Source organism: Camponotus floridanus, unplaced genomic scaffold (genome assembly GCF_003227725.1).
Source record: "Camponotus floridanus strain SB8 unplaced genomic scaffold, Cflo_v7.5 scaffold3, whole genome shotgun sequence".
NCBI lineage: Eukaryota > Metazoa > Arthropoda > Insecta > Hymenoptera > Formicidae > Camponotus > Camponotus floridanus.
This window is the reverse complement of record NW_020229436.1, coordinates 1,693,164-1,712,478: the sequence shown is the minus strand read 5'-3', so window position 1 is coordinate 1,712,478 and position 19,315 is coordinate 1,693,164. Positions and strand designations below refer to the sequence as shown.

Sequence of the window (19,315 nt, the reverse complement as noted above, 5' to 3'; positions counted from 1 at the left end):
ACGCATCAGTGTATATAAATAAATGACATGCTTCTACGACAAGTGAATTATCATAAAATTCCTCTTGCAGATGTCTAGTCAAAATGACGAAATGCAATATGTAGCAGCGATGAGAGCGCCCGCCGAGAATATCGCTGTATGGAATTTGGCAGACACAAACGACAACATGTCTACACGATATCAAAGGCTACATGGGATCTGGGATGCGCGGAAATGGATGTACGATTTATACAATATTCGTGAGAGAACGAAAGCAGTTAAACGCAAAAGCGGTGTTTGCTTCGTCGCAACTATTTCCGGTATAACATTTCTACTATTAAAATATTTTAAATACAACAGCACGAAACGTGAATATAAAAAAAATATTGCCCTTCCGATAATTGCATTGTAAAAATAGTTTTTCTATCTTTGTCTATTTTAACAAATAAATAAATAAATATATATATATATATTATATATATATATATATAATTTTTATTTTTTATTTATTTACAAAATTTTTATTTTTTTATTTATTTACATTTACATATAACATACTTTATTTATTTCTTTACTTTAAAAAACTATATTTTTACATACTTTTACTTTTATTAATTAACTTATGTTAATTTCCGTTTTTTTTTTATTGGGGAAAGTATGAAACTTCTGAGCCACCGCCTACGTCATCAACGTGTCCAAAACGTAAATAAAAAACGTTAATCATCAAGGAGATTTATGATTCTAATAAATTAGAAAACTTCTCGAGCTCTCCGCGGCGATACCGCAAAAAAACGCGACATTGTGAAGTATCTGAGCAATTTATGCAATAAAGTAGCGCGTCGGAGCTTCATCCTTGGACGAGGGACGAGCGATCGCGCACGTTCACACGAACGACAATTTATTGCATATGTACTTCACACTGAGTGTGTGAGGGAACTTTACGAGCTCGTAAAACCGCGGTTTTGAACAAATAAAACCATTGAATTGTCTCAACAGGCGGCATAGCCTGGCCCGCGCGCGTGGACCTAATCCGCCGACGGGGATCGAAAGTGTTAAATCCCCGTGTCTCATTAGATCCTAAATGTAAAGGATTAGATTAGGGTAGCCGCGTTAATTAGACCGCAGCTCGGCTGTTTCTCACGCTTACATCTCCCACGAAACATCCTTCATATTAAGATGAAAACGGGATTTACCACGATAATATATGAAGTTAAAACCTGCAATATTACTCGTCACCAGATGGAAAAATAGATATTGAAAAGAGTTATTTAAGAGTTAATGAAATTAATTTAAAAAAGTTAATGAAACTAATTAATTAAGAGATAGAAACTAATTAATTAAAAGAAAAGAATTAATTAAAAAGAGTTAATGAAATTAATTGAAAAGAGTTAATGAAATTAAACGTTTAAAAAGTGGTTTTTAGCACAAAATTGTATTAATGTGAAACTCGTTTTAATTCTTGAGATCCTTTTATGCGAGCCTCAAATGAATTTCGCATATGCATTATGAAAAACACATTACTTCTCGTTTGCATTAGACAGATAAAAAAATATTGTATTCATTCGTTATAGCTTTTTACATGGAATAATAGATGAATTTATATGTCACGAGATATATTTCAATATGTGTAACTATTAATTTTTATTATTATTTATTATCTGTTATGTTGAGACTTTAATTATATGTATCAAAAATGACGACCGACTATAATTTATAATATAAAGAATGATGTCGTAGATGAATTAGATAGCGGAAAAAATTGGAAATGTATGGTTAAAAGCATAATTAAAAGAAGGGTTATATCCTTTATAAAAAACTATATATACTAATAAATTTGAAAAAAAAAACATACCGCGATCTTCATGAATTATGAATGCAACGTACATGAGTAATGACGCACGTCGTTCAAGTGAAAGATGCAACCTGCACTTATCCATTTCACATCTTCATATATCACCATGAGTAAACTTGATCGACAGGAAGACTTATTATCGATTCGAGTGATTAAGGCGCGTGCATTTTCATCGAAGTTCAAATTTATTTTCATGTTATGTTCGGCATCCTTACACAGATCTTCTATTTTATTCATCCAATCCATTTTTCATAAAATAATACGATATTCTTCTAAGACTGACATAATATATATGAATAACATTTTTTTCCGATATACTTTTTGAACATTATTTCAATGTTAAATAAATATTAACAATTTGCCTTAAAAACTAAATTAAATGAGAAAAGAATTGAAAAAGATATATTCTTATTATCTTTTAATATGTGTGTTGTACGTCAAAATATTATTTTTCAATTATTTTATATTCTATTTAATTAGATAGTAAAATTCAATGATTTACTAGAATTATGATTAGTTTAAGTTATCTTGAAATAATATATTGCTACATCTCTGTAATAAAAGAGAGAGAGAGAGAGAGAGAGAGAGAGAGAGAGAGAGAGAGAGAGAGAGAGAGAGAGAGAAAGAGATAACTATTAAGACAAGGGATTAAATACTTTATAATAAAAAGTAAACGTAAAAAAATGAAAAGAAAGCTTTTTAAAAGAGAAAATATCTCTCGCATATATAAAAAATAGAGTATTTTACGTAATAAAAAAAATGTTTACCGCAAAAAGAAATGATAGCGCGGATGCAACATGTGCGGTTGCTCTTCATCGAAACGACATCTCCGTCCTCCAAACAAATACCTGGATAGGATAGGTAACGATAAATGTTGTCAGGTTTCGTTTCCTATTTCCCTTTTTCTCCGCTGTTCCTCTTATCAATCGCAATTCTCCACCAGAGATACGTAATCAGATTTTTCGTATGTTTTGACAAACACAACATTTTCTTATACAGAATAGCTCTATAGCTCTGTATCTAACATTATTTTCGTTTCTTAAATTATTTCCTTAAATCTGTTAAATATATATTATCTTTTTTCAAAAGAGAATATCACAACTCGAACAGAAAGGATGAGAAATCTCAAAAGAAAGTTTTAAAAATTTGAAACACGGCAATAAACAATAAAATAAGTATACTTGAATTTTAATTATATTTTTTATGTTCTATACATTACACTCGTAATTAAAAATGTTATTTTCATAAATTGATGAGCTAGTGCTTTTCTAGAATATAAAACCAAATAAAAACTATTTGTATAAATATAAAATTTAAATCATACAAAGTTCATAAATTTTCAAATTGTAATAATATCAAATTGTAATAATCTCTCTCTCTCAAATTGATGATCTCTGTCTCTCTTTTAATATGATATATTATTTCCATGTGCTGATTCTATACAACAATTTCTACTTTCTTCTCCGAAAAAATTCATTAAGCAACAATAGTTCTCAGAATTTGTCTACTCAGTTGTCTCTTTATTAGAACGATGATAGATCTTTGATCATGGATCCCCGGTGAGTCCAGTAATCCTAACAAAAAATTTGACAAGAGACACAATCTCAGACTGGGTGCTTTCGTTATCGCGACGTGCTTTACAAGACCGACGATGACTCTACTTTTGTCCTTCGTAAGATCGTAGTGTTCTTTTGGGAAATCCTCCAAAATTTCAGCGTATTCCCAGGAGTCCAGTTCGAGATCAAGTCGAGAAGATTTCCATACGGCAACATATTTTGGACGAAACGCGTAAGAACTTCTGTGTCCTTTGTGTGGCATATCTGCCATAGAATGAACTCCCTTAAAGCTCAGAGCAACGGTAAAATTTTCGAAATTTCCCTTTTGACGAACAATTAAGCAAGCAAATATATATACGCAAATATGTATATCTTTTCTTTTATTCGCTGAGTTTATCATATCAGTGAAGATAACTTCAATCGACAAGATATTATATCGAAATCATTAATATCATCTCGAACCAGAATATATATTATTTAAAAAATATCGAAATAATTTGCCTCTCGATATACGTGATTTATATCTCGATATCATTACCATCTTTCGAGGACAAAATCGATCGTTTCTCTTGAGACAACATCCACGAGCATTCGCGTGTATAACCGAAATCTCTAACGTGCTTGTCTCCAGATAAGAAGGATATATCGTTCCCTAATCTTTGAGCCGCAACTTCAACCTAAATGTTCTCTGAGACGTTATATTTTATGTTAGCTCGCCGAAAATCGAGGTAAATCCTGTAGAACACTCGCATTTTGAAATAATCAATTTCAAAAATAATAAACTCAAGCGCGTTATATTTTCATTTAATTTAGACTTAAGAAAAAAAGTAAAGACAGATTTTAAAGACTATCATTGCTACACAGTAACAAATAAAATGTTAATTATAACATTTTTCACATGTCCCAGAAAGTCTACTCTAAATTTTAAGTTAAAATAACTTATTCGTCTAAAAAAAATCACTACTTATTGACAAATTGTAAAATAAATCATTACTTATTGACAAACTAAAAATGTTAAATAATTGACACAATACTTTACATTTATTTTTGTTATTGTGACTTTAAGTATAATGTAAAAATAACATACAAATTAATTAAAAATTACATGAAAAAATAGTTACAATAACTCGTAAGAATTGTTGTAGGACATTAACATATAATAGTAATTATTTTAACTTAAATTATTTGTAATAGAAACACTTGATTTTAGTAAATTTGATTACTTTGTATGTCAAAGTTCAAGATTATTTAAAAATTTACTTTAACTTTTCTTAGAATGTTAAACTAACTTTGAAACATGTTGATTGTTTAAAATGTTTATGTTAAAAATACTCAAAATAATATTCCATTTCTAAGAGACATATGGAAAATGTTAAGTTACGAAGTTGACATAAATGTAACACATGAAAACATTATAAAAATAATAACATATATGTTGTATGTTAATTTTACATTAAAGTAATCAAAACGTGGTAACACAAGAAAATGTTAACATGTGGACGCACAATTTTTTTTAATGAATTTCTTGTAGAGAAAAATAGAGAAAATAAAAATTATTTTATGCTTTTCAAACACAGATAAAATAACTCTGTACATTAGTGCGCGCACGTGCAATATATAAGTATTAATTTCATTATCAACAGACATTAATTATCGTTGGATATAGTTGGATAATGTACTACTCTAATGACAGTTCCGGAAACTTTCTTGTCGGATCGACAATGTGAGCATGTATATATAATAATAGTAAAACAGATAACTCCGTCCATGCAAATTATTCTCGTAATGACGAAACAAGTTTCTCTCACCAGCGCGACAGCAATTTCCAATAAACACCGCGTTAAATTACTCCCTTGAATTGTCCGAGTCCGCGGTCCACCGCGGTGACAAGCTCAACAAGAATAAAACGCATTTTTTCGCATTTCCATGAATTCGCGGTAACTGATTTACGACAGGCTATTTATAACGCCATGACATATCTGAGAAAGGAAAAGAGGTTCGCAAATATATCTATTTATCTGACCTCGCCAACTCCCGTTCTGACACTTTTGACGCACTGCACCTACGCGTCGTGCCAATCTTAAATTAAGATCACGAATTTTCATAATCATTACAAAAACCACTCCCTTTCGACTAATAAAATTGTCTAATAAAATTTTCTGCATTTTGATCACAAAGATATTGCTAATTAAGAAGTACAAGAGAAAACGCACGACTAAATTCTGAATATATTTCTCACATGCTATTACGAGAAATTCGTCGGAAAATTTATGGAAGTTTTTACTATGTTAGAAAACGTCGCGTAAATATAAGTTATTTTATATTTTTCGTGAGATATTCATTTTCGAGGCTGTGCATCGCAAAATAAAATATCTAGCTACAAGGATTTCTTCAACATATGAGCATGTTGCCTCTGAATATATTATCGAAGAACATCTTATTTACGCTATGATATCTTTATACATCGCAAAGTATCTACACTGGTGTCGATATAAAATTGCATCCAAACGCAAAAGTAAACACACACGAGTAAAACACTAATGTTTTTCGATTCCAATTTTTGAAAAAAAGAATAATAAATAATCTGACTTTATAATAATCTGGCTTTTACAAAATAAACATTTACTAATCGTTAACACATTTTAATGTATTTTATTAAACAAATTAATTGAAATGTATTACGCAATTGTCAGAAATATTTCCTGTCCCTCTATAAATATTGTTATAAATATTATATTAAATATTGTAAGAGTATTTTAAAATTTTTAAAAATTTTAATTTAATTTTAATTTTTACACGTGTCGTATTATTGAATGAATAAATCATTATCACGAAAGTAACGAGAAAAACGAGCAAATTTATTTTAAAAAGAAAACAAATAAATTTGAAAAGTTATAAATTGCTTACCTTATATAAGGTTGTACGAGGTTGTACCGCCGGCGTCCGATATCTTCCTCAATCCTCCCTCTTTTTCCCTTGTTCAGTTTTCTTGCTGCTTCTTCATAACACTCATCCGACACTCGCGAAAACGCGATTGAACAATGATCGTACGTACGCGCACTAATTAGTAAAATACGACGATATTCTGTGCAATATTTTGCATGGCACCAATGTCAAATATACGCGATGAGCTTTTTTTATTTATTTATTTATCGTAAAATACAAAGAGAAAATGACTCGAAAAAAGCGGTCATAAAACGATACGCTCGACACTCGAAAATCAGACTACCAAATATTCGATATGACAAAGCTATTTCTGTTCCTGACAAATGATACACGCTCGCGTTATAAAAGCCAACCACAGAAATTAAAAATAAAAATAAAATATCCATCGAGAGTATTACTATTCGAAAACATACCATTAACTTTGTCGACAATTCGCGCAATAAATTTTGATTAAAGAAACTACATGGCATTTTAAAAGGTCACTCATCAAACTTCAAACTTTTGATTATTGAAATGATTATTATAATATGCGATTCAATATGGTTACATATGTAATAAGTTTCTTGAATAAATATTCTTTAAATTATATATTCCAATAAATTATCACATAATAACCATATCGAATCGCATATTATAATACTCATATTTCAACTACATATCAAAAGTTTGAAGTTTGACAAGTAACCTAAAATGCGACATAGTTTCTTTAATCAAAATCTATCGCGCAAATTGTCGACGAAGTTGACGGTATGTTTTCGAATAGTAATACTCGATGAATATTTTATCTTTATTTCTAATAATCATTATTGTAACGTCATTCGACGCGGAATTGATCCGTTCTCTACTCACTACATTTCATCAGTAATCGAAATATTCTGTAACGACTGGTAATTTTATTTTGATAGCGCCAAAATGATAAGAATCGATCTAATAGTTAAAACATGATGTATCCCGCTGTTGTCACGACAGTGTCTCGCGAGATAATGAACACGAGGCATGATTCATGTCGCTACCTATTCGTTCGACCTTCGCCGCGAGCGACACAAAGTCACCGACTGTATACGATGAGCCGCTCTGTGCGCCGTTGTATGTTCGAAATAAAATCACAAAAATATTAAGAAATATAAACCGTGATTATCTTATATAATTATTATAATTAGTGATAATCAACCGCGCGATTAATTCCGGTGATTTCTGCAAATATATCGCGCCAACGACTATTTATCGAAATGCGATTTATACATTTCAAATATGAATCGTAACGACAGGAATTATAAATTATCGTTTTATTGTGATCTTTACAAGTAATAATCGTATTTTTAACAATGCTTCAAGTATAAATTGCCTATTATTTTTCTTGTATAAAGTAACTCACCAAAGTCGTTGAATCAAGTAATAAAAAATAATTATATATCAGCCGTTTATTAATAATATATATATATATATATATATATATATATATATATCTGCGAGATTAACGAGTTCGAAATGTGATACATTTTCGTTAATATATTTGGCGGTATACCTCAGTGTGGCGTAGTGATGTGAATCCTATTACAACGTATCGAGAAATGGGAGAGGTCAAGGACCGACGCGCAGAGATGAAAAAATTGTTATCATTCAATCAACATCTCATTTTCTATTATCAATAAAAAAGAGATACAAAAGAGATAAATTCCGATTAAAACGTTGTAATATATTTAATACGCACAAATATATTTGGCCACAAAGTTTTGATATTTGCAATATAATAAAATACCACATGTCAATTGGAAGCATGTGTAGTGCCACGCGATCGTCATATCTTGCTAATTAGTGCGTACATGAACATAATTAACGCATGTGTAATTATGTTTGCGACTGAGTGTCACGTGAGTGCCATGAAGCAACAATTAACAATGAACATGAAAGGAAGGGAAGATTCAGAAAAACATCGAGCGAGGGAGTAACAGTAAGTCAAAATTTATAACTAATTTAATTAATTACATGTTACTGAAATTGTTCTTTTATGGTTGTTCCTTTATGTAACTTAATTATAATTTCTTTCGATGATGTTGCGAATATTATACACAACATGAGCACTTCGCAAATATGAAGTTAATATCTAAGAAAATGTACTAATTTTAGAAAAATGTTTCAAGTAAAAGTTACAAAGATATAAAAGAAACTTACGACTCTCATCAATAATATATTGCAATTTTTATTACTAATAAATATCTTGCCAGTTGGAGTAAAGCATCGAATTTAATTTCGATGAGACGAGAAATAATGAGAACGGAAAATAATAGAAAGTAAAATATGAAAAGAAATAGAAAGCTCTTATGATAATAATTCTGTCCATTATCGTCATATCGAAGACAATCATCGAAGTGTCGCAATTATTTAAAAATTATTATACTGCGCAGATTCATTTTGATGTAACTTCGCAACAGAATAAAATTTAATAACGCTTAATACTACAATAAAATATAAATTAAAACAATAAAATATAAAATAAAATAAAATAAAATAAAAATAATTAATTTCAATGAACAAAGTATTGATATAAATTAAATTAAATTAAATATCATATTATATATATTTATGTATATCAAACTTTTAAATCTTTCTTTTTAGACACGAAAAAAATAATTTACATAAATTACTTTAAAATTTGAAAAAAGTGGATGTATGAAAGTCACTTTTTATAAAATTTACAATGGATTTTTATTCATAAAAGTATCAAAACAATTTTAAAACTATTGTATGCTATTAATATAAAGAATATCTCTTCTTAGTTCGTGTTTTACATAATTTACGAACTGTCTACTTATTTCTATGTCAACCAGTAATAAATTTAAAAGTTCCCCTTTACTTTTATGCGAAGACATGTTTCGAAATTGAACGGAGCTAACTGTCTTAACCACGAAGAGTGTCATTAAATCCACCGGTGCTCGCAGCAGCGTGAAATAAGAAAACGCACGCTTATATCCAATATCTCCGATACGATTAATCATGAGATGAATTCGTAAGATTGATCACCTCGCTATTTAATTGTGTTTCTCCGTTATTTAGCAAAAATATTTGTTGTATTTCAATTTTCGATATATATCAAAATAATCAAAATGAAAAATAATAGCAACGCATTATCTTTAGATAATTATAAAAATTAAAAAGAAGATTATACATTACAAAATTTTTCCTTGAATAGTTTATAGCAAACATTATATAGTCAGGTATGTAAAATAAATACCATTCTCTTGCCTGAAAAAAAAAGAAAAAAAATCTCTTTCACTTTGTGTTATGTACAAAAATATATAAAACATCGAGTTTCCAAATTCTCGTCTCACATTTTATATTCCACATCCAGAGCATCGTGATGTAGTTCTTTCAAAATTTCGATAACCGTTGTGAATTATGCAACAATCTATAATACTTGATCTGCTAATATTTTACCGCAAAACGCACTTAAGCGGTTGGGAAAGCATACTCACGTTTGGATTCGGAAACGTTTCGCTCATTGATCTCATGTCGATTTTATAAAGAGAGATTTACAGGCGCCACTCGAATGCGCATTAAAATTCACGATGGCTTCACGTTCCAATCTATTACACAAGGCGATCGACTAAAGAAAGATTCAACCGAGAAACGCGTAATTACTTAATTAAGTCATTGAAATTTCATATAGAAAGAATGTTTTATTCATTTTATCGATTATTTCGTCCATTAATAAAATAATCCTAATATATAAATTGTGTAAATATTAAAATTTATATAATAAAACTGAATCTCTCACTTTTACATATACATATATTATATAAAAATATTAATATTTTTTTTAATATATCATATAAAAATATTCAAAAAATTTCACGATATAAAAAAATTTATCACAAAATTAAATAAATTATAACGTTATTATAATTTTTCGAAATAATATAAGAGCAAATACATCAATCGCAACATAAAAAAATATACGTAAATGCACTCTCTCTTGAATATCAATAGAGAACGCATTACATTAAAATGTGATTAGATTAAATATTTTGTAATAAGAGAAATTCGTGACTAGAAATTAAATGAATATTTGCACAAATTCATTAAGCGATAGAATTAATAAACCGCACGCAGAAAGTTTGCAGTAGTAAAAATATGAATATGGTCAGTCATGCAGGAACGTTTTTTGATCTGCCATATCACACTGCATTGTGCATTTTTTTCTTTTTCAATCAATAAAGTTATATTCCCCGTTTTAAATAATGCTGAAAGTTTACATAATTAAAATGATTGTCAAATGCCATGCATAACATTGTAAAAGTATAAAATTTTTTAAACAAAAAAAAGAATCTAATTGCGTTTCTCTTCATATTCATATATGTATATGTAAATAAATTTAAAAAATAAATAAAACGTATATTATTATTACATCGTACAATTAAATGTTTGCTTCTACTATTTATTATATAAATAATGGGATTAAACAAATTAATCAAATTTTTAATCTTTTAAATTAAATTAGGTACTTTTCCTATATCAAAATTTTTAAAGGTAATCCCTTATCATAGAAGTCCTTGCATGAAATGCAAAAACTTATTTTGCAATTAGCGTCGATTCTGATAAAACACCCCAAGTACACGTAATCCAAGAAGCGACTTTAATACGCGTGCAACAGGTGTACGTATCTATTGAATAGCAATGTGCAACGCGAAATCGAGTAGCTGCCAGCGTATGTCATCACGTTCATCTGCAAGGTGTCGCCTATAAATTTGTCATGAACATTTCATGTATTACGTGAGATAATCAACCATCACGCAGTGTATAACGTGTTCTGTTAACCGCACATATCAATAGAGATGCAGAAATCTCCGCGAGTGCATCAATGCTGAATCTCATGGTTTATTTATCTTACGCTGCATATAGTTCCAGCATTCACAATATAGCTAAGGTAATCAAAAGATCTATCTCGTATTTAATCGGTAGTGGATTTCAATTACTATGCTTACTTACGGACAATCAATTATATTCATTGTATAATTAAAACACGGAATAATAATTATTTCAAATTTCCTCTAAAAATTCTAAATGCTTAAAATATATTCTTCAATTAATTTCAGGAAATAAATCAATAAAATTTAATTAAACTTTACAAAAACCTTTATTAAAAATTGAAAGATATAATAATCTCTTATTCGATTATTAAGTTAGAAAAAATTGACTCACAATTAATTTAATCACCATTTAATCTGATTCTATAATAGAATAAGAATCTTTAATTACAAGACTGAGATGCATCATTACATTTTTTGTTTCATTATAATTTCGTAATATTTTTACAAACAAATTTTATATAAAATAAAAGTAAGAAAAATAAAGTCTTGATAGAAAATATCAAGCTCTCTCTTCAAGCTATCCTGACAAAACAATAATCGCAATTGTCATAAAATCAATTTATTCATCAATCACAACCAGATTATTTAATTAATTGAAAAATGGGAATTTTGCGCGAGCGTACTCGTTTTTAATTGGATTATGGTATTATGAGTTTCGGCTTTAAACGTAACGAATCGCGCGAATGTCGATAGTCGTTAAAGAATAAATTTAAAGTGTCAAATTTGATGTAAATAAATTTTTTGAAATATAATTTTTCCAAATTACAGCTATATATTCCATGCTGTACGGTATTATGGCCGTATGTAATGTAGCGTATATAACATAGCGTGGATGCTACTCGAAAGCAATCGAATCGGTTAACCGTAGAATCAATTCAAGTGAGTTAAAACGACACGTGTCACGGAAACCTATACGAAATTGCCGATATACAATCCTTAATCAAGATCAGACGACATCGAAAACTCGTTTTATGAATAGCAATCTGTTCTATATATTATAGCTGTTCTTGTCAAACCTTGTTTTCTGTTATAAAATATAAATGAAATAAATTTTTATTTTAATATATTCATAAAAGAGATTTGAATTTAATTCCAATATCAAATTTTACATCTCAATAGTTAAACATTGAATGTATATTATTTTCAATAAAATATCTGATTAATTAATTAATTATTTAATAATATGTCTAATAATTAATATAAATAATATATAAATTAATTACATAAAGTAATTAAACATATAAAATAATAGATAAATTAACTAACATATTAATTAATTAATGTATATATTACTGCAAAAGTAAATATCGATCACAATAAGTATAAAAAGCGCAATAAAAAAATGAATCTTTTTGATGAATTTACTTTGTTAAATTTTATCAACTATTTTTTTGTATTTTTTAAAATTATATTATGTATTATTTGCATGAGATATGTATATGTGTATGTATGTGATCAAAATGCATTTATATTTTGTCCAATAATGTGAAATATTACAGACTAATTAAAATTTCACGGAAATGAAGATAACTTATTATCGTCGTAACCTATATTAGCACAATAGGAGATTTAGTAGAATTATCAAATACTATGATTGACGCATTAAATTCGTATCATTAATACGGTAACATTACTAACGTCAATATTAATATCTGAGATGTTACCAAAGCATCAAGGGATATTAAATGAACGCCGAAAATGATATAATCTCATCCCACATTCCATTTGACATGCATGCTATCGATTTTCCAAGGCACTTGATTTTCATGCCTCGTTCAAGCGCACAGGTGTGATATGGCAGATCAAAATGCTAATGCTATTAAAGTTTGATGGTAAATTTCCTGATCGCCAATATAGCATATCTAAATTAATTTTTTTTCTCGCTTTTCAAAAGAAAGTAAACAATTAATTTGAATGATATTGAAAGAAAAGTATTTTCTTTTTTTCATAAACATAAAATTATATAATGTTTAAAAAATGTTCTCTTGCATTTTATATATAAGATATATTTATATAAATAAAATTCTTCATGAATACTTAAAAATTTTTCAGAAAATTAAATTTTTGACTATAAAATTAATAAAATTTTATGAACGTATAAGAGTAAAAACTTTGTTTAATTTTAAATAGGATATATGTTGATCGTTTTAATTACGAATTTGATTATCAAGATAATTAATGTCAATAAAAATTAAAATGTTCGTTGTTAGGTAAAGAAAATTTGAAGCTCTAAGCTTCTCGCAGGATCTTTAGCCAACAGGGAATGAATGATTTCCGGAGCAGCACATATATCATAGCAAAGATATCGAGGTTAAGTGTGAGCAATCATTCAATAAAATTAAATGTTAAGAATGGTGTTCCATTTTGGTAGAGAGATGCTCAACTCGATATAAAATATCATAGCAAATTCGAGTACAACAGATGTTGAGCATAAACAATAGCAATTCACGAGTAGACTGTTCAAACGATCGCACTATACATATGTATAATCCAATAAAACAAACAATAAAAAACAGCTGCTACTATTTATTGTTCGTTTATACGCATTCCTACAACATTTAGATTTTTCTGTTAGAATCTTGGAAATATATCCGAAGTAATAAATTCTTCTTAAAAATCTTGAGAGAAAGCTAATATTTTCTTAACAATTATTTTAAAAATTTTGAAAAAAATCGCGAAAATCTTGTTCAAAACTTTTAAGAAACACTAATATTCTGAGGCTTCCTAAACTTCAGAAACTTTTAAGATTTTTAAATTTATTCAAACTTGATTAAAAGGATTTATTATAATTTTCAACTTTTTAATCAGCCTTATAGCTTCGGATTCAAAGCGATTTACAAAATTATCTTTCTATTTTAAAAATAATTCAAGGTGTATTTGACATATAACTACTATTATAAATTATTTATTAATATAAATGGAGTCTTGTTATAGACGTATATTAACTGCAATTCTGCTTAACATTTATCGTTTTCATAATTGAATCTTTAGAAAATTTCGTTGGAACATAAAGATTGAAGATGCAAGGAGTATCAAAAGGAAAAAAACAAAAACGGTCGAAAAACGGAACTAAACTGAAATTAATAATTTTACGGTGGAACGTCGATCTTCGTTATATCGCGCCACCGTCTGCGTCACGACCATATCTCTATTAATAAGAACTTACGTAAACCACATTGAAAAGTTAAAGCTTTGCCTTATATAATTGCGCACGCAAATGTGAAAATGTGAATGTGGATATCGAATATGTCATCGGCACGATTCCATCATCATCACTTCCATCATTATCTTTCAGAGCAAATTTTCATCAGATTTTTATCTCCATTATTCGAAGGCTCAACTACGGGAGTCAAAAAACAGAGGGAGGGTACTATAATAAAATTTAGCTACCGCACAAGAGAATTTATGTCATGCTCGCGGGCTTTTATACCGTACGAATAAAATTGACATACACTCATGCTTCGTATATTTCGAGGCATTTTTGCCATATTTTTCTGTCACTAAAAGGGAAATCTCACTATAAAAGATGCATCTTTCTTCCCTCCTTCATTCTCCAAAAATGTAAACGTGTAGAAAAAATTTTTTAACTTTATCAAAGCGGATTATCTTCTAAAATCGTGTATTTTTCTTTTAAAGTGTTCGAAGAAAAGCACTAATTTCATGCAAAGCTTCGGAAAAACTTTACAAATTTATGTTTTCACATACTTTAATCATAAAATATATATGTATTTATCTAAAGACATAATAAAAATATAAATTCAAAATGTGAAAATTAAAAGTATCGTTTTAAGATTAAATAATAAACTTTTTGTGTCGAAATCAGAAAACCGAACAAAACAGATGACATCTTTTGCCTCTCAAATAATCAAAGAACTTACAATAATGGATTTACGATAAATAAAACGAATAATTGCCGCGTGGTTATGACTGATCATTAATTTTTAAATTGATCATTAACTATTAAATTAAATCATCAACATTTCTAATATATTATAGCGCTGTAATATCATATATTCGTTAAATGTGCATATAGTTCTCTATCTAATTTTATTGCTGCTAATAAAATTAAAAAACTTTAGAAAATGTCCAATTTAAACCGAATGTCCATTCGGTTTCCCTGTTACGTTCGTTGTCACATTTCTGTTTTACGCCGAAACTTATATTTAAGCCCAATTGCACTCACTGGTTAGCGGTAACTTTCGTTAACTCAATTTGTTCGTATCGCAGATGGGGATTAAAAAGAGACAGCGCTATCGCTAATCTAAAGTTAATTAACCAGAATTGTCGATGCGCCGCTCGATCTTTTAAGCGTTAAATTATTTTCGCGAACGAAGCAACAGAAGTTTCCGCAAGAGACTTTCGAAAATGATTCTTTCTGATTTTATTTCTCGCCGATAATGAGCACAATCATTTTATGCATAAAACAACCGCGGTGTTAATCTGTACGCGAATGATGAACAACCAACAATCAAATTATAGAGCCCGATAAATTTATCTTCTAACACGAAAACTTTCTTTTTAAGAAACGTCTCAAGACACGATTTACGAGAGTTCTTTCATTGAATTAATTACTTATGAGAAGTCATTAATTACTGCATAAAAGTTCGTGGATTGATTGAAAATATTTAGCATAATCACAGAATAAGAATTCATAGAAATTCATCTTGAATGAGAAAATTAACATTAAACTTTTGATGATTATAAATAAGATAAAAAATGTACAATATTAATTATTGCCATAATTTCTGTTTGAATTGGAATCTTGTTGTCAAGCTTTCTTTGCTAAATTTTTTTTTTTAAATCTTGCTTCTCTATCAAAAAGAATCTTCATTTATATATATGAAATTAAAAAATTAATTATAAATAATTTTTTTTATTTTTCTATTATAATAAGGTTTACCAATATAATATATATTTTTAAAAAATAGAATAAAACCAAATCTGCTATTCTCTCTCTATAATGAAAATTTAATATATGAAACCTTTCCATTTTTTGATAAATGTAAAGGTGAAAATTAATTTCTCTTTTTTCGCGCGTTTTTACTCGGAACATGGATAATTTAGATTATCGAAGACGATTTTGCGAGAACGAAATTGCGGCCGTTCAAGTTTGTTGAATTCCATTGAACTTACTTAGTAGATGAAATCAAAAAGCTCAGCATGATACGGATCAAAGACGAGAGGCGTATGAAGCGTAAATGGGAAAATGTCGGGGAAAGATAAACAAATAGTAGCGTGGTGCCACTCGAGTGCCACTTCTCAAGTAGCCATGTAATTTTAGAAACTCTCTCGGCGCAACTCGATTTTATTTTCATTCAGTGCAAAACGACCTCGCGTTTAAATTCACGAAATAGCAGCGAAAAAGCTTTTACGCGAAAAAAAAAACGAAACGGAAGACAACTAGAGTCGCGAAATATAAAACAAGACAAATAAATTGAATTTAAAATGGAAATAAATTAGATTATTTTAATTATCGAATGAATCTTTTAAAAATTCTGTAACCAATCAACAATCAGAATTATAAAATATCAAATACAAATTAATATTTGATTTTTCTCTTTGTTCGTTTTATTAAAATACCGGCTATTTACTTAATCAATTATTTATTTAATTATTAATTATGGATAATTATGTAATAAATTTCATATTAATACAGAAAATTAATAAAAATACGAAATTCACTTCTATACATATATGGACAATACATCGTGTATCAATATGCCTGCGTTTGTTATTTTATTGCAGCTAAATAAGCGAACAATAAAGTTTTACACATCATCATGTTTTTGTTATCGTGTTTTTGTGGTATTAACACATTAGGAACTGAGACCGAATATTGTTGGTGTAGGAAGATGATAAACCGTTAGCAAATGTCAGTTCTGTTTGATTAATTTTAAAACTTTAGGAACACAAAGCTCACTGTACTTAATCTCATTGTGTTATATTCTCATCATGGCACTTGTTCGTTATCACAGGTCTACTATATATATTAAATATTATTAAATATATAGAATATCAAATATTACTTCAATATTAAAATAGAGTAGTATGAAATAATACTTTTTTCATAGTGCTTTTAATACAAAAATGTTATTCGTAATAATTTACTGCATATCTTTTTAACGAGAAAAAAAGATACAATTAAAAGAGAAAAATTTTAACGTGTTTCAATATTATAATATTTTAACGTAAAATATATTTTTAAAATTATTATCATTTTCACGTAAAATATATTTTTAAAATTATTATCATTTTCACGATTTATATACGTGCTTACATAAGAAAAAATTCATAAAAATAGATTAGTTGTAAAATAAAATAAAGTATTAAGATAAATTTTATATTGTACCAAACATGCGTACAATATAAAATATATATTAGAGTAATCAGTTATATTGAATCAGTTGCAATTATATGAGCAAGTATACAACACAAAAAATCAGTATAGATAAATAGCGAACGTGACGCAAACAGGAAGTCATTATTAGAAGCAATTAATAATAGTACAATAGAGAAGCTATACTTGTCACGTAAAAAAACCTGTATTACTATTATTCTTACCTTCACGGGTATGCAGAATATAATTAATAAAAGATCAGCCGAGGCCAGACCTCCCAGGAAAACGTTGGTCGGCGTCGCCGGCAATGGTCTGAGTCGTGGACAAAGGGTGGAAGTGATGATAATGACATTTCCTGAAAGAAATTACGAATCCTTGATCGTAAGAATTACATTTCTTGAAACGTTCCGGAAAATCTTTGCAATATTACGAAGAGCGTTCCGGGAAAAAAATGACAAAGATTTTAAATTCTTAATAAACCTTTCTTTCCTAATGGAAAAGATCGAGTAATATTGCGGTTTCAATCAACAACACAGTTGCTAGTATATTTAATATTGGACATTATTTTGTAATTATCTTGCAAGCTCAATTATAACGTAGTATTTGCAAAAATTAATTTCTCCTAAGAATAACCGATTTTAAATGAACATTTCACAAGAATCAATTTTGCACTATGACTTATATATCTCATATTGCCTTATGTCTCGTGTCTTATATCACCTTACAGAAAAAAATATATATATTAATATTATGTATTATTATTATTATTATTATTATTATTATTATTATTATTATTATTATTATTATATTAATCTATTATTATTCTATATTTTTATTGTTATTATTATTATTATTATTATATACCTTTTATGTGAATTTTTATATGAAAAGGAAAATGTCATAACTATGATTAATATTGCAATTTAATATCGGAAAAACTTTAGACTTGTCAGTGTTGAAAAATCTCTCTCTCTCTCTCTCTCTCTCTCTCTCTCTCTCTCTCTCTCTCTTTCTCCGAATAGTAACTGCAATATTGTAGAAAATTAAAATTTGTTTGCCAATGAATCACATTCCGTGAATTCTGCGCGTACCAACAATCCTACTTACCATTAAACAATTATTAATTGTTACGCGTATGAAATAATTATCGTGATTCGAGAAACGAGAAATGCAGGAAATGCGTTCGATCTGAATGTAATTCGAGGTATTTTGGAACGATCATTTGGAAATGATTCATATATACGCAACTTGCACCATAATTACGGCGTCACGTAATTAAGAACGTTATATTAGAAACTGTTTACACAGCAAAGTTTGCACGGCGACCGTGTGAATTTCTGCGCAAGAAACGAGATTTTGTCGTCCGTAAATATTCCACTCACACTTCATCACATCTAATCTACCTCTTTAAGATGCAGCACTAGTCCCATCTCTTTCTTCGAGTCATTTACCATCTAAATTAGGGATTTTGGAGAATATTTTATCGGTAACACGTGGTTTCTTTTCATAATCGCAACAACATACATGATGAAACGAAAAATAATTTTCGAATAATAAATATGATGAAACGAAAAATAATCTTTTGTATAGTTTTGTATAAATGATGAAACGAAAAATAAACCTTGAAAACAACTTCGCGAAACTCTCGTCGTAATTATGATGCAATTTAACTTAAAATATAGTACATCGCAATTTATGTAGCATGTAAGTTATGAATCATGAGCAAAATAGCACAAACTTTTATTTCTCTGAAAACATGTGTGTATTATGCCTTATA

General features: G+C 28.6%; 1 protein-coding gene across 3 annotated transcripts in view; it reads right to left on the bottom strand.

The window, feature by feature from the left end:
* Nucleotides 1–19,315, bottom strand: part of LOC105252129 (QRFP-like peptide receptor) — a 68,532-nt gene that overhangs the window by 33,667 nt on the left and 15,550 nt on the right. For all 3 annotated transcript variants that reach the window (XR_003122994.1, XR_889273.3, XM_011259382.3), the window contains exon 3: nucleotides 17,763–17,893. Coding sequence is in view for 1 of the 3 variants with exons in the window: in XM_011259382.3 (XP_011257684.1) it covers nucleotides 17,763–17,893 (131 nt within the window). In the remaining 2 variants the exon portion in view is untranslated. The remainder of the gene's footprint in view (nucleotides 1–17,762; nucleotides 17,894–19,315) is intronic.